This window comes from Chanodichthys erythropterus, chromosome 20 (assembly GCF_024489055.1).
Source record: "Chanodichthys erythropterus isolate Z2021 chromosome 20, ASM2448905v1, whole genome shotgun sequence".
Classification (NCBI taxonomy): Eukaryota; Metazoa; Chordata; class Actinopteri; order Cypriniformes; family Xenocyprididae; genus Chanodichthys; species Chanodichthys erythropterus.
This window is the reverse complement of record NC_090240.1, coordinates 30,043,008-30,070,215: the sequence shown is the minus strand read 5'-3', so window position 1 is coordinate 30,070,215 and position 27,208 is coordinate 30,043,008. Positions and strand designations below refer to the sequence as shown.

The window sequence follows — 27,208 nt, the reverse complement described above, 5'->3', positions numbered from 1 at the left end:
GATTTCTGTTTTCCCTGTTTAAAGAAGGTACATTTAAAAATACCAAAAACATTTAACATTTAGGCTATAATGTATAAAACCATTACCAATTTACATAAAACTCTTAACTTGTGAATTCTTATACAACATACATCTCAACAGGATTTATTCATTTTCCCAAATATTTTACATATAATTTCTTACGTCTTATTCAACATCTTTTTGCATTTATTTGTGCTTTTGATTAATTTAATTTAATGTATTCTCTACACATGCAACTATTAGATTTAGTCTGAATAACAAGCTCTTGACTGTTAACCATATGCTGTGAGTCATACGCGCAAGCCTGTTTATGTGTGTGCGTCTGATCTCTAAGCTCATGAAGCTGAGCTGAGGCTTTTAACATTGTTGTCCCAGCAAAATCATCAGATTATAATCTACATAATCTAAAATTAAGCATCCCATAAACACTAATCCAATTACAGCGCAGACACAGACTTTCTCCCAAGAGCGTGCTGCATTTCCGGCTGGAAACATCTGTATTCAAGAGCTCCGCTAAGCTACGTTCACATACAGCTACAGAGTAATGAGATCTGAGATCCATCTCTGTTGTGTGCGCGAACATGAGAAAGCAATGAGCAATTTCATTAGTTTCCATTCAGCGGCTATATGGTAGCCATTGGAGACCCCGCTGGGTGCGTTCTCTTCGACAACAAGGCCATAACAGGAACATAACACTGAGAGAATATGGGTCTGCCGTTTGACGCCCGTTCAAGGAGCAAGGCTGGAAACGGCACTCCAAGACTCAGCATGGTGCGCCTGCGAGCTTCCAACAGCACTATGCTAAAGAGCCCTGATCAAGCTAACATAATGTTTAGCATGCTGTTAAATTGGCTGATGCCAATTTATATGCATTGTAAGTCCACACAAGATGTAAAAAATGGCCTCTGGTGATCCCTACAAAAAGATAAATTAATTCATGATAAGACAAGACGACAATGAATTGGCACCAAAAAGCAGTTGGACACAAACAAATGGTGCTAGAGATTTTCTCATAAACAGTGTGTATGTGTTTATGTATGCATGTATTTATGGCTGTCAAAAATAACATTTTAAATTTCTGCAATTCATATTTCTGTTTAATATGATTAAGGCAGGATCCATTTGCATGCATAGATCATATATAGTTGCCTTTATATTTTTAAAAGTGGTCCAAATTTACACAAATGTGCTCCTTGACATCAAAAAGTTTGCTTTGGTGTCCAAATATGTTTTGGGGTCACTGCTGTTGCAATGGCTGCAGTTATGGATCAGATCAAGCTGATAAGCTTGAGAAAATGGAAAAAAAATAAACATATGTTTGGTAGAAAATATCAATGAAAGAATCAAATTGCATCTACTGGCTCATTTGCTAAATGTACTGTATCATGGTCATCATCAAATGTCTCCCAGGAGCAATATCAGGGCTTTAAATGTCCAACATCAGATGAAGGTACTTGACTCACAAACATTGTCTATTCAAACACAACAATCAACAAAGCCTTTAGAGTACACCATAATAAAATAAACTGTGTTTTTCCCACTCACTTGAACAAAGAGCAATGGTTTCCATTAGCTATTAGCATTTTTGTTTCTAACTACACTGGATCCACCCCCTAAAAACACTAGTTGCAAGGTTGTGACAGCACCCAAAAGGGACATCCAACCCCATTATGCACCCAAAACATTTTATGTTTTCCTGGAATCTCTGACCTCAGCGTCCAGTAATGCTCCATCATCTAATCATACACCCCCTCATTACATCTGGACTCGAGAGAGCCTGCTAGAAACATCTCAGACAACAGCTAGCTTGAACAGGGGGGGGGGGACATAATAATAAAGTTCTAAAAGCCACCGTGACCTCTTCGGAGTGTCACAAAACTCCCAATGGATCTCCAGCTTGGGTCGAGGTGCCAGGAATGAGGAATGGTTTTGTCCTTTCAAAAGTGGTTCACCATCTTTCTTTCCAGGTCATGCTAGTTATGCTCTGAAATTTGCTTACCAAAAGTGGCTGGCCATTACTCATAATGATTTAGCAAGTATTCATCTGTAGAAATCATGGCTGAGCTTTTCCTGCATAATATCGAGACATAAGTTCTCCAACCCTGCTGAAAGACCTGTGACCATGTTGTTGCCAAGTTCTGTATTTGATGTTCCTGGAACAACATTCTAGCCAAATAATTTCAACTCTTAGGTTGAATTCCCCTAAAATCATAAGGGAATGCTAAATTAATAAGAATGTTGTTTAAGCTTAAGCTTTAGCTTAAACCCCAGCATTAACCCAAAAATCTCATCGGTTGACAGGAATGTTTTTCCACAACCAACAATGATGCTGATCCAAGAACAGGTCATACTTGGTGAAAGCACTGCTGTTCAGCCTTCTTAAGTAGCTTAATCAGCTAAATTTATGATTGTGGTTCACCGACTACCTAAAAACGTGCGACCATGATGTCCAGTACAAAATGTTCCTAGATCAATATCAAATCCTAGCTCTAATTTACCACTGGAATCAAAGGGCAATGACTATCTGATAAGTTGATGAACCCCCTAAACCAAAGAAAACAACAATAAAATATGTTTGGTTGATGGAGTCGAAAGAAAATTAGACAAATGCACGTCATGCCAATAACAACTGCTTAAAAAAAATACATAAAATTTGTCTGAATTTTACAATTTTAGTAAGACTGCAAAAAAGATTAAATGTTACAATTTTAGTAAAATAGACTTACTGACTGAATATGACATGATGAAATACTGACTATATTTGAAATGCATTTTTTTTTCATCAAAAAAATAAATGAATTTAACACTAATGTTCATGGAAAGTGTCCCCACTAGCCTTCTTAACTAGCTTAACCATTGGAAAAGGTGATGGCTGACCAGCTCAAAAGAACCAAACCAAAACTAACCAGCCTGCTAATGCATGCTGGTTAAGTTCAAGCAAGTCTTTTCAGCAGGGAAGGTATAACTGGCTTTTCCCAGCTTGTGTATGCGCTTGTTTTTAAGCCTTTGTGGAATATGAAATAGACTGATGTTCTTTGGATCCATCCCATTGCCCACCACCACAGGAAACAACAAATACAGCTGCATGCGCAGCCTGGCAAATAGCGCCACACACAAGCGCACACCCACAAACACACACTGCGCTCTTGATCACAACCACCTACCATCCCACACACACTCCATATGCGGCTCCCACACAAACACACATCAATAAATAATTACACCGACAATTAGATGGGGAGCACTCGAAGCCTGACCTGTAAAGAGATTTGCAACCTACACACATAGTCGCTGAAACTGGGGGGGGGGGGGGGGGGGTAATTTTTCTTAAAACCCAGTTAACTGGCTGACTTATTGATTTAAAATTACCATCACATCATACAGTTGTCTACACTTTATTTGGCAACTCCTAAGGCCTCACTTGATCTGAATGGCTTATGTTAAGGCTACAAAGAAGCAGGAAATGCGAATTATGCATTCACAATGCTAACATCCACACAGTGATGAAGTGATATGATACTACTATCAGATACAGAGATCATGTTCTTGTATAACCCAGTCTCGGTTCCACCTCATTCTGCTTGGTTATCCAAAATACTGAATACGTATTTAAAAAAAAGGTTTCAAAACCCTGGGTAACATATTAGCAAATACTAGGGCTGCCCTCGACTAAAGTTTTTTCTAGTCGACTAGTAGTCGTTCATTTAAGCAATTAGTCGCCTAATCGCACGTTTAATAAACCATATAACTCATAATAATGAGCCTTTAATCGCCTATATATAATACATAGCCTAATTAGCACTCAAACGGATGCATAAAGCTTGCAGCAGCGCAATGTTGAGCCATCCGAGTGTTGGATTATTATAAAGGGTTAGTTCATCCAAAAATTAAAATTCTGTCATTAATTACTCACCCTCTTGTCGTTCCACACCCATAAGACCTTTGTTCATCTTCAGAACACAAATTAAGATATTTTTGATAAAATCTGATGGCTCAGTGAGGCCTGCACTTTCAGATGCCCAGAAAGCAACTAAAGACGCATTTGAAACAGTTCATGTGACTACAGTGGTTCAGCCTTAATATTATGAAGTGACGAGAATACTTTTTGTGTGCCAAAAAAAAAATAAATAAATAAATACTTTATTCAACAATATCTAGCGATGGGTGATTTCAAAACACTGCTTCATGAAGCTTTGAAGCTTTACGAGTCTTTTGTTTTGAATCAGTGCTTCAGAGCACGTATCAAACTGCTAGTCACATGATTTCAGTAAACGAGGCTTCGTTGCGTCATAAGTGTTTCGAAATTTCAATGCTTCACCACTGGGGGGTGTGACTTTGCCAGTTTGATACATGCTCCGAACCACTGATTCAAAACAAAAGATTCGTAAAGCTTCAAAGCTTCATGAAGCAGTGTTTTGAAATCGCCCATCACTATATATTGCTGAATAAAGTCGTTATTGGCACACAAAATCGCTTCATAACATTATGGTTGAACCACTGTAGACACATGAACTGTTTTAAAAATGTCTTTAGTAGCTTTCTGGACATCTGAAAGTGTTAATTGTCTTGCTGGCAATGCAGCCCTCACTGAACCATCCGATTTCATCAAAAATATCTTAATATACGGGTATGGAATGACATGAGGGTGAGTACTTAAATGACAGAATTTTCATTTTTGGGTGAACTAACCCTTTAAATTCAAGTGATCGCAGCGGCACCTCCATGTCATGCAGTAAGTGAGCTCTCCACACAAACACTTGGATATGTGCCAAATAATCGTGCACATTTATAGGTTAACATTAGAGCGAGTGGACTTGTAAAGTTGCAAGTTTCAATTGATAAGTCATGTTTGAGGTTGATGAATGATGAATGATAGACGAACGTTTGGATTTAATGCTGTTAACGATCTGTCTGTCACAGACTGCGTGATTTTTTTTTTTTTTTTTCGTGACTAACCGACTAATGTGAATTTTGGTCGTCTAAGCCTCTTCTTGTTAGTCACCTATTGGGGAGCAGTCCTAGCAAATACCAAATAGAAAGTATCAGTACTCATTCCTTTTCTCTGACATTGATATTGGTGCACCCAATCGGAATGAATAGATATTTACAGTCAATTTTCCTTCATTGTTTCCCCTTTAAGAAAGAAAAATTGACAAAGGATTCCCTTAAATCTCAAACCTATGTTCCAAAGCACAATAAATAAAACTATGGAAAAACGATTAGCCCCGAGGTTATTGAGGTGGATATAGTTTCATCTATATGATTTTTCAATATCCAGTCATCTCTGATCAATACCCTACAGGGAAGGAGGCACAGATGGGAAGCCATTAAAGTGTAATCCAGTACAATATCTTTTTTGCCTGTCCGTGAAGAGCTCCTGCGTGGACTTGTTCTCTCATTTCCTTGAGCAGTTCCTCAGGGAGTCAGAAAGAACTGAAGTGAACACCAACAGCAAGCAAATGATATTCAATGTCATGATTAAATCACAAAGTCTTTCATCTGGGAAGTTTTCAATAGCATCTGAGATTAAAAGACAAGACAGAAAATCTTTCAGTCTGAGGGAAAAACAGAACTGAGCACTAGAAGGATAACTGCTAGCAATCAAAATCACCAGGCAAGTGATCAACCGAGATAAGTGATAATGTAATTATGCAAAGAAGCAAAGGGTGAGGAGTCGGTCCTGCTGTATTTTCGTTCATCAGTTAAACAACAATTTGTCTCGGTGCCACACACAAAATCAGCTAAAAGTCATTCTAATGACGAGATGTTCTCCCAAGAAAGCGATTCACACTCTGCGTTTTCAAGTACAGAAATGAAGAGTAAGAATTGTATGTTGTTATTGTGTATTGTTGTGCTCATTATATCATCTGTGGACACACTTGAAAACTCATTAGCAATGCTAATACGTTTTTGTTTTGCCCCCCCCTCCCCTTTTTTTTTTTTTACGGGCACAATTCAGATGGTTAGAAACCAGCTTGCATCTGGCACAGAAGGTGACCTGGAACTTTTAAAAGTTCCTCGGTTGTTACAGCCACCATAAAATCGAAATATAGAGGGGAGAGTCTGCCATGCAAGCCGCATGGAAATAGACAAAAAGACGCAATCCAGCAGAATAATCTCTATATCCTGCAGATCAATAGGTTTGAACATATAAGAAAGACTCACATCAGCATCTGAACAGGCCACTTTGGCAGCAAAGTACAAATTCAGTCTTCATCTTCCAAAAGCATGGTGCCTCAAAATGCTGCATCATAATGTTGCATTGAATCATTTTAGAGGCCCTTGCTGTGCATGAACAGAAGTGTCCATTATAAACGTCAGTTATTTTTTTAAAGAAAAGGCCAAAGAAATGGTTTACGCTAAAAAAAAACTGCCAGCCTTGATAAAAAGCAGAACAGAGAAGTCGGTGCGTAATTATTATTTGACTCTGTTGACGTATCCTTGATGGATTGCAACACAGTGTCGCAGATGGTAATCAAGCACCATCATGTACGGTTTCTCATTTACATATATGCATAGCTTTACCATGAGAAATGGGACAGGTGGGCAGAAGAAAGACGTCAAAAGCGCTTACTGTCTGTCTGTCCGATTGCACGCATCTCCCGTCGTCTTACCCGCTCCAGTCGGCTTTTCGTCTGTCTTTGCATGTATCTCCCCCAAAGCCTTTTGAATTATGAAAGTGAGGTTTGTGATTGGAAAATGACAACATTAATTGCTTGTAAGCAGAGCGCGGAGGCAGAGGGATTTTTGATCATGCGCTGATTGTGATGGGCTATAAATGAATAACACAAGGTGAGTGAGGGTGAATTATTCATAAGCTGGAAGCTCCTTGCCAGTGGAGGACCCTCAGAGCGTTATCTTTTCATCCAATTCAGCCAGCCGTGCCGCCATCATTACCAAGGCAGATTGCTCCAGGCCCGTTATTATAATGGCAGCAGTTATTATCGTTAATGCCACTGTCAGTTATTCGTCGACGGAGTCTACCACTGTGGCTGCTTCTACCATCAAATTCTGCATTAGAGGTTAGAGCATATGGTTTACACTACCCACAATGCACTATAAAAACTACTGTTAAGACTGTGCAGAAGGCAGAGTAAGGCCCTAAAAAACATTACGCAAGTTCATGAACACAAACATAATTTCCAAAATGTGTCAGAAGCCGATTCATAACATAACACAAGTAAGCATTGCATTGCAACAGCAGGCATTCATTTAAAAGTAGTCTTTTAGACTATTTTCATGGCAGAGCAACAGGGGAGCAACACCCCCCCCCACCCCCACCCCAAAAAAATATTTATCATCATTATCCGTCTTCAAACTTGTATGCATTGCTTCATTTTGTAGGACAAAAAAGATATTTTGAAAACTGTCTCATTACAAAATACAAGTCAACGTGGTCCAATGTTGTTGGATCCAAACATGTTTCAAAATATCTTGTATTCTGCAAAAAAGAAAATTGCATACAGATATGGAATGACATGAGGATAGGTAAATTACAATATTTTTATTTTTGGGTGAGCTATCCCTTTAACAAGGACACAGGTGAAGTAGGATCATCATAAACAACTGATGCAACAGCATCAGCCTCCCTGTTTACTTGAATTTTCTGCCAACTTTCTTTAGAAAAGCACATTTTTTTAATGAACAATTCTTAGTACACCTTGTGTTATTAATTTATAGCCCATCATTTCCTGGGTGGAAATAAATAAATAAATATAAGGTCTCAACCAAACCTGGTTTTGAAAGAGATTATGACAGCTAGTCTCTTCTACTGTGATATGTAGTCTGATAGTGATTACTATTCAGCATTTGATGGATGGTAAAATGAATTACTGTCTAGTTTGAAATTTAGAGCTTTGATGTATGTGCTACTAAACGTTTGATCAGAGCAGATATTGCTGTTATAAACTGAAGCGAATATTACGTTTTCTCATTTGGGGCATTTAATAAAAGTTGTCGGTGAAATGTAATAATTCATAACCCACTGGTGTTATGACAAAATACTGTAGATGAGGTGTCATGGCATGAGAACTGTGAAACAATAACTATCACTGAGACTGCATCATAATATATCATAATACTACATGAGAAGTCAGCACACTTTCTTTATCTGCCTCCCTTCCCTTCATCTTCCTTTCTTTCATAATCACCATCTCCATCCTTCTATTTTTATTACTCTCACAAGTCTCCGACTAGCTCCATCAGCCAAAATGTGTCTCTTCTTGTATGTCTGAGTAAAGCTGAATCACCCAGGAACATGCTGCACATATAATAGAAGGGAGGATTTGGGCTGTTCTCTGGGAATAATCCCCTCATTCTGTGCTAGAGTATTGTGTTCAGTGTAGAACTGCCGGCTTGGCTATTTCCTATGAGGGTCTATGTAGAGAGTACAGCTAAGAGTTCTGTTGATTAGCTATGCGCCTGCACGCTAGCCTCTCTTTGGCTGTCCACATTGTTCTGACTCCAGAACAAAGGTCCCAAGAGGACTTGGTCAACAAAGACAGGTCAACTTTACTGAATCAATTATCAATTGAGGAAATGGACACATGGCAAGAAAGCGACAGGGTGCTAATCCTATGGACTGAGCTAATGATGTGGCTAGGCTAGTTAATCTGACTTGAGAGTAGAGTTTTCCCTGTTACACAACATTGAGATTCTCCATAAACACGGATAAGACATTCCCAACTGCTTTACTGCACCAATGATTTGGAAATAGCATGCATACTATAATGAAATGATTGATTGCTACAACACCAATCAACACTGGAACTGAGTTGAGGTACTTAAATTACTCAAGTTCATTTGCAAACAAGTAAGGATTAAAATCTACAAGCACATCTTTGCAACTGCATGTCAACCACCAGTCATTAGAGTATTAGTAGACCGTCTTCTTAATATCTCTTTATTGTGATGCTAACTTTGGAAAAACATGCCAACTTATTCTACTAACCATAACCCTAACCTGTCTACTAATACTCTGAGAGTTAGTTGACATGTATTTGCAAAATTACTTATAGTTAGTAGAAATGTCTAAAGTGGACTATTGAAATAAAGTGTAACAAACAATATATTTAGTAAGTGTGACTTACTGAGTTGATGCAGTTCAGTTCCTTGTTGAGGAGCCAGGGCAGGGACAGTTTACCTTCACCCCGGTAGCAGGATTGGATCCTCTCCTTAATCTTTTCCTTGATTTTACGCAGTGTGAACAGGCACAGGGCAGATTCTTTCGGTGGCTTCGCCCGGTTCTTTTGGCCCTGAGCAAAAACAATAAACAGCACCTCTTCTTGTTCAGAAATACCCAACGATCGTGCCAGCCTGGCACCAGGCCGACTGAGGTAGGCGTCTTGAACCAATCGGTATTCCACACCATCCTTGGTACAGCCAATAGGAAACTCCACGTAGGAGTAGAACTTGGGGTCATCCACACAGAGGCGGACAATCTTGGAGGTGAAGAATTGTTCACCGCTGGCATCCGGCGAGGTGAGTTGGGTGTCCAGTTGGAGAGTTAGGTAGTAGATGAACTGCTCACTGCTGAAGCCATAGACGTAGTAGATATCAAAGGTAGGGAACTTGGAAAGGGTGTCAGATGGAATCTTAAGCTGTGATGAGACAAACTCATCCTGGTAGACAAAGCTGAACATATCAGCATTCTCCTCATTAGCCATCAGCTTACGACTGGAGAGAGTCGGGAAGTACTCTGATTTTCCTTCGATGGGTGTACCTACAAACAATTTACCACTGTCTTCACCTTGGGTTCCACTAATAACCACTCCTGACATAGTGCCAGCCTCGGACACACTGGAAAGGTAGTGCTCCTTGCGGTGATGCGGCTCACCCAGTTTGAAGAGGTCATCCAGTCTAAGGAACTGGCATATACCCTGCGAGGTGCTTCCACATGCAATGAGCCTGTTCTGCCCTGAATCTAGAAGCAGCAGCTTGTTGACATTGTTAGTCTGTGACAGCTCATGAGGGCAAGACTGAACCCCAGGTGGTGGGTAACATTTCTCATTATCCACCACAGGGCCAGTAACATGGCTTCGGAGCTTGGTCAGGTTGCTGGAAAGCTTGTAGATCCAATTGACAGCACCGACGTAGACTTCACCCGTTTTGTTATGGACGACCAAATGCGTAAGCCCTCCTTCTGGTGGGGTGAAGGTTCGTAAGGAAGAGAGGTTAACCTCGAGCCCCCCATGTAGAGGGAGGAACGAGAGGAAGAAAAGGAGGAGGAAAGCCTCACAAATAGAGGCGGGAAGGGGCCTCCTCCCATACGGCAGCATTTTTAATATCTTTATGAGAGGAAGCGGTAGGGCAGGTGATCCGTTCACCTTTCTGATCCTGGGCCCGGAAAAAACCTGGACAGCGTCTGTCAGTCTACAGTGAGGAGAGCAACTTATTGACCCAGTGTCCTCTTTGCTCTCTCGGCACGGAGCTGTCGTCTACACCATCATCTGCAGCGCCATGGCCGCTAGCCCTGCAAGGGTAGAAAAACACATCATGAGTGTTGGAGAAAAACAGAATAGAACATTGTCTATTGATTTGACTAGAGTTTAAAAGTTCTGCCTGCCCAAGAGGAAAAGAACCCATAATACATAAACATAAATATCTTACAGTGAGGCCCTGGGTGGAATCCTATACAACATTTAATGAGTGTGTCAAGCTTGCAGACAGCAGTGCACTCCACAAACTCTACACTGAGAACTCGTCTGATAGACCTGCTGTGCCCTTAAATATTTCACACAGTCTGTGCCAACTCAGCTGGCACAAAAAGGGAAGCAAAAGAGCGAGAATAGAGCAGGAGAGAGTAGAGGAGATGAGGAATGAGGAAAGAGTGAGTGATGCCATAACTGTAGACTGGTTTACCAATTCACCTTGAAGAATGCCATAAGCTCAGAAGCGTCAGCAATAAACGCTCTAATTTCCTCACGCTTGCTCAGAGAAGCCATTCAAGTTGACCCCGCATAAAACAAAAGCACTTTCCTTGAACTGCGGGAAAGCATTCAGATTTTAAAATACCACAGTACAGACAACACGCCCTCTTGGCTCGACCACAGGGCTGCGGAAAGTGAGACAATCCATCAAATTTGTTCTAATTGAAAGTCTAATGACATTCATGTGATCATGGGTGATGAAGAGGAGCTTGGGGTGTCCAGCTACATCCTCAGAGTGCAAAACCAGTTAAACAAGGGCAATCTCAGGCCTCTCATCTAGCCAGCAGCAGGGACTGTCTGCTGCTGTGACCTTCTCCAGTGTTCAAAACAGAAGCATCATTGTATCTCAGATGACATTTATCTCACTTCACAAGACTATTGAGCGAGGAGACTGCCTCTGGGTCTCATTCACCGCTCAATGCTGTGAGCCATACTGTGGGCTGACTGTCATGCGCAAGGCTACAAAACAACTGTGCAAGAGAGCAGATACACATGCTGGCAAAAACTCATACATCAGTACACATCATATACTCTTCAATTCCAGTCCTTGAGGGCCAGTGTCCTGCAGGCTTTACTATCAATCCCAATTTAATCTACCTGTCTGATTTGCAAGTAATTCTGAACACTTTGATTAGCTTGTTCAGGTATGATTTGTATATGGTTAGAGCTAAACTCAGAAGGACACTGGCCCCAACAGGACTGGAGTTTAAGAGCCCTGCTATAGGACAACACGATACGCATCACAATTTGCAGCATGGGGGGGGAAACGTATTCAAACAATTTTATTGATTATTTGGAAAATGACAACAGTTTTTAGCCGTCACATTTTATTAAAAAGTATTTGAATTAAAATCGATGAATTACTGTAATGAGGTATCAATGGAAATTTTAGTAATTTTGTTGACATCAACACTGGTCACAATACTGTATTGATATTAGAGATGGACAATATGACCAAATTCTCATTTCACGATATGAAAACTTATTTCATGATAACAATATATATCATGATATAATTATCGCACGATACAAAAAATAACATTGAACTTAAACGCAGTTATCGCTTAAATGCGATAGTGCTGTTATGAAATCGCAAAGGCTGCGATTTTTTTTTTTAATGCACAGCTTGTCAATGAAGTATGGCTCAAAATGCTAATCCATCTGCAAGTTTGAGTTATTTATAACATACATTTGTAAAAGCAACACGCGTCAAAGATCTTTCCAGACATGAGAAGCATTTATTAACATCTAGTCCAACAAATGACAATATTTAATATGTTTTTACTCCAAACTCATTCAAACGACTGTTAAGCATCCTTCTGAGAGATGATGTAGCTTCGTACACAGAATAAGGCAGTCGTGTGTTTTATTAGACATGTTTAATCAATCAAAACGTTTCAATCTTCTGTTTATTCAGCTACAGCGATTTGACGCATGTTATCTTCTGAGGCAGGGCATATTTGGAGTTTCTGCGCAAGAGCGCCCTCTGGCTTTCAGATGGAGAAGCATTTACTACTGATCACAGAGCCGTACAGATCTGACAAACTACGCATAAAATAATTGCAGCCTGCGATAAATCATGCAGTCCTATTACTGTGTTATTTTATCTAATTTCTGTTATTAAAAATAAGGAAAATGAAGCAAATTACAAACAATAGGACAAATACAATATAACGAAAATATGAATTAAATTAAGTTTTTCAGGTTTATTTAACGTGTAGTTAGAATAAGTATAGAAATTTAATAATCAAATGTAAAAATAAAATATTGCATAGTCTCCACTGTATGAAATATAAATGTATTCTTATTAAAAGCTAAAAAGTTATTCAGTCAAGAGCAGTAAGTTATATTCTCTTTTGTTTGATTCACATTAATGACACAGTGCAGCAGGTTATTAGGCTGCTGTCACTTTAAGAGCAAATGTACAGATTCATTAATCTGATATACATCCGGTTTATACACAACTGTTTATTTTACTTGAGACATAGCCGACTGCGTTTACATGAATACACCAAACAATGGGCATTTTGACATAACTGCATATGTTTGACCATTCAAGCGCAATAAGACCTGAAAGAGAACTGAATTCGCGATTGCATGCTGAAAGACGAGGCTTTCTGCACACGCTCTTATGCTGTGTCAGTCAGCTTTCACTGCTTATTGTGTTTAACACTTAACATCTAGTACGTCCCAAATTTGCAGAGTAAGTCTGTGAGAAGACTGAGTTTAAGGTATCAATGGATTTTACAAATATATGAAATATTGGAAGAAGAAAAAAAAAAAATCAGCACAGCATGCACTGAAACAATTTTGAAACAGTAATTGGAGGCACTCAAAAACAATGTTTTCTAAACAAGTCCGATTTTCAGCTATTTTTAGTTTATACCGCTTCACTGTATTTGCTGTGCAATGTAGTGTGCTGACAGGGGTCCAAATTTCTCTCCTCTGTATTGATCATCACAGCTGAGCTCTTCTCAGCTCAACTGACTCAGAGTCAGCACTACTTGGTGCTTTTTGGCTCTGTGATACAGGGACACTGTCAAAGCTAATTCCCAGCAGTAAAAAACACAGAAAAATTGCCTATAAATAACCAAGTAACTAACTAAATAACTCCACAACACACTTAAAATTGAATTTAGCAATGCTGCACCTGACCCATTATCGACTATAAAAAACAAAGCTGTCAGAGTTTTGACTTATCTGGGACAAAGATATGCTAATGAGGTGGCAGAAGCTGCTTAAATGGAGATCCAAGTGTCCACTTATTTTACCTTAGAAAATGAAATAAAAAAAAGAGAGAGAGAAAATACAATAAACTGAAAATTCAGCAAAATATATACTGTACGTGCTGCAATTTATAATACTGCACCACAATGCTATTTGCGTGGGATAGAGCAATTAGGGTATCCACCCACTTGCTCCAAAAAGGCCCACACCAAGGATAAAGGTGAAATTGGATGAATCAATTAGAGGTGGTATGGGAGTTGCATGGCACCTTCAGGATAGCAAAACCTGCCTGGCTCAGAAAATGGCTGGCGGGACCAAGGTATCCACGGTGATTTATTGCTTGTGGCACATAAATTACAGCACAAGCCATGAAAACGGCACCTCATACTTAAGCAAATTTATACAGAGTGCCTCTTTAACATGGAGGTCACATCGCTGAGCATTGTGGGGTAGAAGGCAGGACTCAGTGATGGCCACAACTAAACCACCCAGAGAGGCTCTGCATGGCAGGATCTGCTTTCTATTACAAGCACGCAGACACACTCACATACATCAATACATAGAGGCCTTAATCCACATACACACAAACACACAGTCTGGGCTTTCTTTATTATTCTGCTTCTGTCTTTATGTCTGTCTGTCTTTCATTCTTTCTGTTTGTCATTCATAAATTCTGCCTCTCTGTATATCTTTTTTTGTCCATCCTTTCTCTCTTTCAGTATTTCCTCCTACCTACAATTAATTACCACCACTATTATCAGGTGTCTAAACATGAAAACAGATTCTGGACTGCATAATAAATGGAAATCCATAATAAATCCAATTTACGTAATCAAATTAAGATGTCAGATTAGTGTAATAAAATTAATGCACAAAACAAAAATGTGTACAGGACAAATATTTGAATATTATTACTGTTAAGCTATGCATATCAAAAACCAAACCACTGGAAGACTACATTTGCGTGTGCAATAGAAAGAAAATGCTACATATTTGCAATGATATTAGACAAACTGTAGAACACCACTGGTATGCTTTGATATAAATCGAGATATTAAAACCAGACAGCCTCGATTTAGCCTACAATTTAAAAAAGCAATAATAACCTCAATCCAGCAAGACCTCCAATGAAAGTGATATTTTAACAAAGCTACACTGTGACTGTGATCGCGAGGGGATGATGGAGGAAACAATGAGTTGTTGACAGCAGGAAATGATTTGCAAAGCAGAGTCTTGGAACGACATGTCATCATCTTATTCAGCTAAAAAGATGATATAGCAACGCAAGTTTTGTTTCAGTCTAGGTGGCCAATTTTCAGTGTGAATGCTGCACATTCACAGATTGTGTGAGTGTTATGAGGATGACAATTTAGAGGGACACAGCGGGCCGTAAGTGCGCGACTGGCTGTGGAAATAATTCCTTCATGCCAGAGAGGAGAAATAAAGAGCTGACGGCAACAATGGTGGTTAAAAGGCGACAAGGACTGCAATTTCTGCAGTTCCTTAGCTTAGACTAATGTACACATATATTAAAAGGCAAAAACAGCCAAATAGCAACTGTTCCAGTGAGAGATGATGTCAAGAAACTGCATTTGCAATAGATTTAACAAGTGAGGCAGAATATTCAGCAGGAAAAAAATGTAGAACAGAGACCTGATTTATGAAACATTAAGAATACAATTCTTCTGCTATTTTCTTAAGAATAAACTTAAAAAAAAAAAAAGTTAAAAAACATTTCTTTAGATTAATTGTAAGAAAAAACAGATAAGAAAATTCTTTGAATTCCTCATAAGAATGTTCTTAAATAATTAACCTCCAACTTGTCTTAAATCCCCAAAGGTATAGATGTATAGTGATTTTTTTTTACTTTCAGTATTAAGCTTAAGTATTACAACATAACACTAGTTTAGACGGATGGACGGACGGACGGACAGACAGACAGATAGAACGACAGAACGATAGATAGAATGATATATAGATAGATAGATAGATAGAATAGATAGAACGACAGAACGATAGATAGAATGATAGATAGATATAATAGATAGAACGACAGAACGATAGATAGAATAGATAGATAGAATAGATAGAACAATAGATAGCTAGAATGATATATAGAACAATATATAAACAGATAGCTAGAACGATAGCTAGAACAATAGCTAGAACAATAGCTAGAACAATAGCTAGAACAATAGCTAGAACAATAGCTAGAACAATAGCTAGAACAATAGATAGAACAATAGATAGAACAATAGATAGAACGATAGAACAATAGAACGATAGATAGAACGATAGATAGAACGATAGATAGATAGAACGATAGATAGATAGAACGATAGATAGATAGAACGATAGATAGAACGATAGAACGATAGATAGAACGATAGAACGATAGAACGATAGAACGATAGATAGATAGATAGATAGATAGATAGATAGATAGATAGATAGATAGATAGATAGATAGATAGATAGATAGATAGATAGATAGAACGATAGATAGGTAGATAGAACGATAGATAGAACAATAGAACGATAGATAGAACGATAGATAGAATAGAACGATAGATAGAACGATAGATAGAACGATAGATAGAACGATAGATAGATAGAACGATAGATAGAACGATAGATAGATAGAACGATAGATAGAACGATAGATAGAACGATAGATAGATAGAACGATAGATAGATAGAATGATAGATAGATAGAACGATAGATAGATAGAACGATAGAACGATAGAACGATAGATAGATAGAACGATAGAACGATAGATAGATAGAACGATAGAACGATAGAACGATAGATAGATAGAACGATAGAACGATAGATAGATAGAACGATAGATAGAACAATAGAACGATAGATAGAACGATAGATAGATAGAACGATAGAACGATAGATAGATAGAACGATAGAACGATAGAACGATAGAACGATAGATAGATAGAACGATAGAACGATAGATAGATAGAACGATAGATAGAACAATAGAACGATAGATAGAACGATAGATAGATAGAACGATAGAACGATAGAACGATAGATAGATAGAACGATAGAACGATAGATAGATAGAACGATAGATAGAACAATAGAACGATAGATAGAACGATAGATAGATAGAACGATAGAACGATAGATAGATAGAACGATAGAACGATAGAACGATAGATAGATAGAACGATAGAACGATAGATAGATAGAACGATAGATAGAACAATAGAACGATAGATAGAACGATAGATAGATAGAACGATAGATAGATAGAACGATAGATAGAACAATAGATAGAACAATAGATAGAACAATAGATAGAACAATAGATAGAACAATAGATAGAACAATAGATAGGTAGATAGAACGATAGATAGAACAATAGAACGATAGATAGAACGATAGATAGAACGATAGATAGAACGATAGATAGAACAATAGATAGAACGATAGATAGAACGATAGATAGAACAATAGATAGAACAATAGATAGAACGATAGATAGAACGATAGATAGAACAATAGAACGATAGATAGAACGATAGATAGAACGATAGATAGAACGATAGATAGCTAGAACGATAGCTAGAACGATAGCTAGAACAATAGATAGAACAATAGATAGAACAATAGATAGGTAGATAGAACGATAGATAGAACAATAGAACGATAGAACGATAGATAGAACGATAGATAGATAGAACGATAGAACGATAGATAGATCGAACGATAGATAGATCGAACGATAGAACGATAGAACGATAGATAGATAGAACGATAGATAGAACGATAGAACGATAGATAGATAGATAGAACGATAGATAGATAGAACGATAGAACGATAGAACGATAGAACGATAGAACGATAGATAGATAGATAGATAGATAGATAGATAGATAGATAGATAGATAGATAGATAGATAGATAGATAGATAGATAGATAGAACGATAGAACGATAGAACGATAGAACGATAGAACGATAGAACGATAGATAGATAGATAGATAAATAGATAGATAGATAGATAGATAGATAGATAGATAGATAGATAGACAGACAGACAGACAGACTTTACTTGGGATGTGCACAAGTACTCTGAAGTGAAACCAATGACAACTAACATACTACAACTTGACGATGGCGTCAGCTATCACGACATTACAAAGTTACCATAGTACCTGTAATAGTGAGTTAACGCATATAATAATACAAACCAACACATTCTCGCCTGTAAAAGGTTATCCCATTTTTTCAGGAATTAAAGGGGCTGTTTACACGACACCGTTTTCAACTAAAAACAGAACACTTATTTTTACATTTTGGCCGTTAATTTACACGACAAAGGCGTTGTGGTGGCCTGAAAAAGCAAACTTTTGATTACGTTGTCATCTGTACAAAGAAAAAAACTTTTCTGCTTTTAGTACATCGTTGTCGTGTAAACTAAATCTAGGCGGTTTCACAACCAGATTATGCGCAACACACTGACCGTTCCAAGATGGGGGAGCGCCGACGTGTCTGAAGCAGTCAAATGTGGTATCACATGTTTTAACCTTTGAGGCTAATGTTAGCTACTGTTAATGGATATTAAAATGAACAGTCAAATTTCTGTCCACTGAAGAACAGACAATATCCATTAGTTCATATCCGGTTCCACATGAGATCACGTAAAGTGCTCCCTCTGGCATGGAATTCCTAATATCTTGTAGTGTGTGATGCACCACAATTTTCAAATCTTGTAGTGTGTGCATGTTTGAGATTTGAGAGAAGACAATCTGGAAAGATTCTCTGTATGTGCATGATGCAACCAGATATCACAATCGGTTAGGACTTAAAAAGTCCTGTAGTCTGTACATAATGGCTATGTTTATACAATTGGCATTTGAACACCCTAACAACCACGTAGCAACATGCTAAGAACAACTCTGAATATTTTAGTAGCCGAATAGCAATGCTCTGGCAACCACCTAGAAGAATTTTTTTAAAGCTAAACACCACTTATTTATACTTTTAATAACGTATAATTCTGTTGTTATTTAATAAAGATCAGCTAATGAACCATGGCGAATAAGACAAAAATGATGCATCCCCAACATGAGATGGCTTATGCACAGCATCTAGAACACAAAACAAAACATTTGCTCTGCTTCTCACTGATTGCTAATTGCTAATCTAATTCCTGTATAAATGACCACAGAAAGTTGCACTCCGCCTCCATTCAGGTCTTTTAACTCTAGACCATGCTCTCTCATGCTGAGGGTGGATATTGTTTGGGTTTGACTAATGGCCGTGCAGCAGGGAGGACCCGGTGTCTGCAGGAGTAGAGGACACTGAGGAGGTGATTGTGCAGCGGCCTGTTGCACTGTGGATGTGCCAAAATCAGAGAACACTGTCCTCCTTTTATAGCGTCACTCCTTAGCGTGTGACCCACTGACACCATGACAGCTGTCCCCTCCCTCGCCACCCCAAACCACCAACAACTTTGCACAGTGGGTTAAACAGCACCCTAATATAAACAGGTGCATTTTGGGAAGAAAAACCAGTGGTACTAGATTTACACTGCACATTATAACAGTGGTTTACAGCTGGTTTTACTTCACGACCCAGATATTTACAAGCAGACCTTGACAATAACTTTTTTCCTCACCAGCCACTGTGGCTAGTGGTTTTCCAAAGTTACTATCCACTCAGCATTTTCACTGGCCACAACTTTGACACCGATACCATTAGGGAAAAACTGCCATATAGATATCTCATAATATGGCAGCAGGTATATTAGGCTGCTGTCACTTTAAGAGCTGACGCATGCATTTTCTTTCTCAACAGTTTACGTTCACTTAAAACATAACTGTGTTTACATGACTGTGTTTACATGAATACTCGCCAAGACAGACATTATCTTGAGTGTATTGGTCCCACTTTATATTAAGTGGCCTTAACTACTATGTACTTACATCAAAAAATAAGTACAATGTACTTATTGGGTTCATACTGAATTGCAAAACACTTTCGCTGCTATTGAGGTGGGATACGGGTAAGGTTAGGAAAAGCTTTGGTGGTAAGGGTAGGTTTAAGGGTAGAGGTAAGGTGTAAGGGATGGGTCAACAGTGTAACTATAAATGTAATTACAGAAATTAATTACAGATGTAATTACATGCAGGTGTTTTTAAAATATAAGTACAATGTAAAATCATGTATGTACACAATAAGTGCATTGTATCGAATTATTAATTTAAATGTAAGTACATAGTAGTTAAGGCCACTTAATATAAAGTGGGACCAGTGTATTTGACTGTTTAAGCACAATAAGCAGTGAAAAAGAACTAAATTTAGTGTGTGCGCACTTTGAGTGCAAGCACAAAATCTGGAGGAATGAGTAAAATTATGTGCAACGCACAATCCCACGCCGAAATTCAAGCCCTGTGACACTAACAATATTCATCCAGAACAAATGAGTGAGGGGAGCGTTTCAGATATTTCTGCATCGTATCGAAAAACCAATATTTTTGAGAAGTCTACATTGCACTTAGTTTATTATTTCAGATGCCTTTTTAAAAGACTACAACTGAAAAATGTATATATTATGAATAAATTTGGCGGGTGTTAATGTCAATCCCTGTTTACAGGGTAGCAAACTAAATAAAAAAAGTCCTTAATCAAACATTGACATGTATAAATATTATCATGAACTGCATAAACATGACATAAGATAATTTAGTATAATAAAATAACTTTTAATAAATAAACTTCATTAAATCACATTGTGGTCGGCACAAATCATGTTTGTCCTCATTGTCCAAGTGGGTTACATTTGTTTTGTTCATGGTTTGAGCATGTGGCATCTCACAAACACATATTCATGTTGGCAGATGTCTAATTTGGCCATTTTCTACTAAGTGGCAATCAAAGTTGTGCCAAAAAAAAAAAAACTTTAGATTTTGATTGGACGCATGGACTCTGAGGTCAACAGCAGAAGAAGTGGGAAGTGTTTTCACCTTTTTTTATTGTCAAACTCAACATACCATTTCAGAAATGAATCATGTCCTTTGAATAAACAGTGTGGGATAAGTTATGAGTTTAAAACTTAGGTTTAAGAGTTTTAAAAAATGAAGTATGAGTAATAATAATGGCCTTAGCAAACACCACTAACTCTAAAGACACACAATGTACAATGATGTGCAGCTAAACGTATACTTCCTAGTATCCAAAAACTGCTGTGTTATTATATGGACTAAAGACTAGTGCAGTACTTATCTTCAATCAGAGCAGAAGAAATCCAGGCTCATAAGGTCACAGTGGGCATAAACTGAGCAATGAGAAAAGACACGACACCCCAAGGAAAAAGCCATCAAGTCTAATCACTGGATCTTTTCACGTTGGTGTAAATGTTGCAACTGCAGCAGTTTGGATGAATGTGTTTATGTTAGTCCTGCCTCAGATGACACAACTGTGACCAACCTTATGCAAACTCACACTACAAGACAGCTAGTCATGGCAGATTAACACATGCTGTAATGATATCAATATTAATGTAAGAAAACATATGGTCAGTATGACTGTGGTGAAGTCATTCATATTTACTATACACAAACATGCTTCATACAACCATGCACTTTGGTACCAAGTTGATAGTAAAATAAAATGAAATAAAAATAGATATATTAAAAAATCCAAATGTAAAGTAAAAAATAAAATAAAAGATTAGAAAATAAAAAAGGTTAAACAAAGTAAAATAAAAAGTAAAAAAAAAAAATAAATAAATAAATAAAATAAAGTATGAGTACTACCGACTCAATTCAGATACCAATCCTTAGTGTCTGTAAGTGTATTATGTGTAAAAGTATACAATATTTGATATTAATGCCAATAATTTAAATAATAACTAATAAATTATATTAAAACAAATGGTATTTGTTAATGGAATTGTTCACCCAAAAATGAAACTTCTGCCATCATTTACTCACAGTCATGTCGTTCCAAACCTGTAAGACTTTTTTTCATCTTCAGTACAGAAGCGAAGATATTTTCAATGAAATCATAGATATTTTTGTCCCATTAAAAGTCCTTGAAACTACCACTTTGATGCTTCAAAAAGTTTGAATAAGATCGTAAAACTAATCCATGAGTCGAACAGTTTAGTCCAATTTTTCTGAAGAGACACGATCCCTTTATACTTATATGATGAACAGATTTAATTTAAGCTTTAATTTGCATATAAACATTGCTCAGCTAACAAACAGAAGCTTGCTTGATGCGCAAGAACGAACCTCATTGGTTCTTGCGGAAGCTCTGTGTAACACATGAGAACGAACCTCATTGGTTCTCACACGTCAAGAAAACATGCTTGAGCTTCTGTTTACCACAACTGATGTGTGAGTTGATGAATGTTTATATGTGAATTCAATTAAAAATCTACTTTATTGTCTATCCCTACAGGGGTAGAAAATTGTCTTTGAAGCATCAAAGTGGTAATTGTGTAGCTGTCTATGGAGGGACAGAAAGCTCTCAGATTTCATTAAAAATATCTTCATTTGTGTTCTTTAGATGAACAAAAGTCTTATGGGTGTGGAATGACATGAGGGTGAGTAAATGATGACAGAATTTGCATTTTTGGGTGAACGAACCCTTTAATATATTCATATTAATAGTTAACTTTTAAAGGAATGTGCTCGACAGCATTGTAGTTTCTGCTGTGGTATTAACAACCATGTATTGTGACCACATAAGCATAGTTTCACATAGAGGATGTGTATAAATGTGCAAATGAACGCAGAACTGTAAGGAATACACAATCACAGTGTTTCCAATTGCAACACCCACAAACAACAAGCGCAGATCAAACAGACACATCCCGTTCCATCCCTGGTTATGTTAATAGATCCACGTCCATTACCACACCTCAGTGTCTGGGCTACAGCTCCCACAGAGCCAATAAAAGCACGCAAACACTGCTGACTCAAAGTTCAGCCATCAATAAAATGCTTTCTCCCTCCTGGGAAGCGTTCGGTTATTTCCTTCAGCCCGTCGCAGAAGTACGACCGCTGCATCTTATCCTCTTTCATTAGCTCACTCTCATCTGTTGTGCAATCGACTTTATTATGATAAACACGGCTGCAAATCAAAGTGTTTTTTCGTAAATTCCACAATTACGATTTACGATGTCATTTCTAAGCCAGCTACAATTATCTGCGGCAAATGCCAAGCGAATACTCGTGCCAGGATCAGAATGTGGAACGCTCCACTGATTCCGGCTGTGCAATGCTTTAAACTACAGGGGAAAAAGGGGCATAAAGACTTCAAATCCCATAACAGTAGTTCCCGAGCTCATGGTGTTTCATGTTCCGCAGGCCTCGCTAGCGCACATTCCATCAGGATCGCATCATTGGGCAACGGCCATTCTCTGGCCTGCTTCCCTCCGCACACGGAAGCGTGAGTTTGTGTGCTGAGCTTTACACTTTCTCTAACTTCACTCATTACTTTGCACCCACCTACACATGCACGGATGCAAACAAACATCTTTGGCAGCGATTTCATTTTACAAAACTTATCAAGAGATAAAGTCATGATATCAAGCATGAGACAAAACAGAGTGCGATTTCGTGCGTGAGTGTGCGCCTTCACTATGTCATCTGTTTGACCTTTCTAGACAGATATGTGCGTTTCTGCCGAACGCATTTGTGCTAACACAATTACACTCAGCTAATGAACAGAGCGGTGAGATAAAGCTATCTGAGTGCTAGCTTCATCCCAGCATCTCAATCTCCTTTAAAGGCTACATTTGCATCTTTAATAGAAATGAAATTCCTCATTAAACGTGTAAGCTGCTGGTGGCTCTTGGAGAAAGAAAGAGAGCGAAAGAGCAAAGAATAGATGTAAATCAAACTATTTACACACTCTTGCCCATAGGCTTACAGCGGTGGTCTCGCAGATTAGAAGGGCAATTTAACGATTCTGGTTCCAATTCTACATAACGATTCAGAGTTTGTTAATTCCATTAACTTTTTTTTTTTGAAGAAGAAGAAGAAGAATAGTAAATCCTAACAACATAATTAAATATTCTAAAAACTAAACTAACATTAAAATACCATTACAATAAATTAATTGCAAAGGACAAATTATGTCCCTTTGCACCCAGAATGGTTCAAGTTTTGGAACCAGAGCCTGTTCTTTGCGAACTGGTGTGGTGATAAATCAGGTCCTCTTCGAAATTAGATCTCTGTTTCCATTCCATTGACTCAAAATACTTTTAGGTACTCTCTTTAGCACCTGATTACAATTCCTACAAAATCATGTTACGGTAAATGCTGTTTGAACTATGTTATAATAACCATTTATGTCTGTATTACTTAGCATATGTACTAGCATAACATACAGATACCAGATTAGCTTGATAGTCTATACACGCATTTGCACTAGCTCTACATGTACATTTAGTTCGAGGGCTTTCTGTCCCTCCGTTGAAAATGTTTGTACGGTAGACTGTCCATGTCCAGAAAGGTAATAAAAACATCAAAGTAGTCCATGTGACATCAGTTGGTTAGTTAGAAGTTTTTAAAGCATCTAAAATACATTTTGGTTCAAAAATAACAAAAACTACGACTTTATTAAGCATTGTATTCTCTTCCGGAATCCTTTCCATTGAATTGATTCCATTGAATTGATTCAATTGAATTGATTCCATATAATTGATTCCACTGAATCCTTTCATCTGTCGCCCTTGGTAATGCACTTTTACGCCATCGTTTTTGGCAATTAGGACATCCGCGAGATGCACACTTACACACCATTTTTAAAAATATAGCAATACCAAACAATGTAGAATAGCTTGAATACTAAATCTAAAATATCTTAAACTGTGTTCCAAAGATGAACGGAGGTCTTAGGGGTTTGGAACAAATTATGACAAATTGTCATTAATGACATCATTTTCATTTTTGGGTGAACTAACGCTTTAAGTGTTAAATGTCCAAATAATTGTATTTAAAAGTGTTGAAAAAAGAATTAATGATGTTAAATTATTCACTTAATAGGCTATTATTATTTATTAATTAATTAATAAGCAGTTTATCATGTGAAAGAAACATTCAGTTTGTTTTATTATGCACTATATAGTAACCTATACATATTTTAAATCAGTATCATTTCTATGTACTTAGTATAATCATTAACTGATAGTTGATAGAGACACAATTTCGAGGGAGGATTTGTCATGACACGGCTGCTTGTTTCCACAGATTGCAGTGACGTAACGCTGCTAGATGTTGTTGTTAAATGTAGTCAAACGTCCCAGTGTTTGTGCAGGCACTTCAGATTTGCTGTTCACAGTACCGGGGAGTGATTCTAGTGAAACCAGCAGATTGCATTAACTGCCAGTACTCTCATCTGTCCTTTTCAGAGATCAATTGAGACTGAAACTGTTGATTCACTCGCTCTCTCACACACTGGGTCTCTCTTCTGCACACATACATATTTATATATATATATATATATATATATATTTTTTTTTTTTTTTTTTTTTATAGAGCTGGAGTTGAAATTATCTTTCCGGCCTGGAACCCCCTTTTCTGCAGTGGAAATGCGCGGAACGGTTCGTGAAGGGACACGGGCCAGGAAACCCCCACTGGAACTGGTGTTGGTGGAAAAGGGGTAAATGATTCACTGAAAAGATCAGACTCAAATAAGCAATTTGTTCACAAAAAAAACAAAAAAACAACTACAAATAAATATCAAATAAAATCCCATTTGAAACATTTGAAAGAAAGTTGTACAGGTTTACAACATCGTGGTCAAGAACCGCTCTGACTGAGTCGTTAGATTCAAATGGATAACTAATGAGTTCTTAGGCAGTGACTTGAAACTGATTACGGACAGACTTGTGAGGCAGCATAATGGTTTAAAGATCTACAGTAGAAGATCTTCACAGTCTGTGAAGTTTCAGCTCAAAATACCCCATAGATTTTTTTTAACTGCCTATTTTGGGGCATCATTAACTATGCACCGATTCAGGCTGCGCCCCCTTTAAATCGCGCACTCCCTGCGAGAGATTTATAAAGAATGAAGATGTGTTTATGCATTATACAGACTGCAAGTGTTTAAAAATAAAATAGCGATGGCTCTTGTCTCTGTGAATACAGTAAGAAACAATGGTAACTTTAACCACATTTAACAGTACATTAGCAACATGCTAACGAAACATTTAGAAAGACAATTTACAAATATCACTAAAAATATCATGTTATCATGGATCATGTCAGTTATTATTGATCCATCTGCCATTTTTCGCTATTGTCCTTGCTTGCTTACATAGTCTATTGATTCAGCTGTGCACAGATCCAGACGTTAATACTGGCTGCCCTTGTGTAATGCCTTGAACATGAGCTGGCATATGCAAATATTGGGGGCGTACATATTAATGATCCCGACTGTTACATTTACACACAAACTGAACAGAAATCGAAAATTTTCAGATGCCATCTTTCTTTTTCTAGCTCAACTGTCACAGAATGGAACGCATAGGATTATGGGATATCAAAAGCGGCGAAGGATACATCTACGCTGCCTTCAAAAATCGATCAGATGAAGGTATCTCAGGAGACAGGAAGAGAAACTAGCATTGGATTTGGACGCACCTTGATGCTTTCCTACCTTGGAATGCGTCCTCCGAAGGCAGCATAAGTTTTCAGATGCAGCTCTAGAGTATTTTTGACTGAATCTTTAAAAAGAACCAGCTCATAACTTCGTTCATAAGTCAGACAAGCAAGGACATCACAATACCAAGATACATCATCCCGATCTCATGAGAAAATATAACTGTTTTACAAGTAGGCAATTTCATATGAATTTGTATGATGCTATTTGTATGGAAAAGTGGGACGTAAAGCAAATCGTACGAATGAGATTGTTCAAATTCATAAAAACTGCCAAAACATGTTGTCTATTTATTATCAATGAGCACACATTCAATTCAGAAAGCTCATATCTAATTTATAGTAATTTCATTTGTCAATGGAGACCAGAAACAGTTTGGTTTCTGACATTCTTCAAAATATCTTCTTTTGTGTTCAACAGAAAAAAGAAATTCATACAGATTTGGAACAACTTGAGGGTGAGTAAATGATGACAGACTTTGCATTTTTGGGTGAACTATCCCTTTAAGTCGAATCAGTGTCAAAACCAAAGCTACTCGGTTTTCAAACCTACTAGATCTATGAAAGAGCACCGCAGAGATTAAGCAAGGTGAAAGATGTCCCTTAGAGCTTATTATGGATCTTCTACGTGAGAGAGAGTCTGTGGTTTATAATGCTTATAAATTAGGCCTGGGGAACGAGAAACTTGATCCTAAGTCAGCAATTAGGGCATCTTGTCCCGGGAGTGTCTGAGCCCTACAAAGGAGTTGATCAGTCAGAGTGTGACAATTATGATGAATAGCCTCAGTACGCCAGCTGTCCGAATGCTCCTTTGGCCATTAATATTACTCGCGGCTCTACTGCAGCAAAAAGCCACTGAAGCTTTCGCTCACCCCTTTCTAGCTC

General features: G+C 37.9%; 1 protein-coding gene across 1 annotated transcript in view; it reads right to left on the bottom strand.

The window, feature by feature from the left end:
* plxna1a (plexin A1a) overlaps window positions 1-27,208 on the bottom strand; it is a 245,298-nt gene that overhangs the window by 204,278 nt on the left and 13,812 nt on the right. The window contains exon 2 of the mRNA XM_067370392.1: window positions 9,111-10,492. Coding sequence (XP_067226493.1) covers window positions 9,111-10,298 — 1,188 coding nt within the window. The 5' untranslated portion in view covers window positions 10,299-10,492. The remainder of the gene's footprint in view (window positions 1-9,110; window positions 10,493-27,208) is intronic.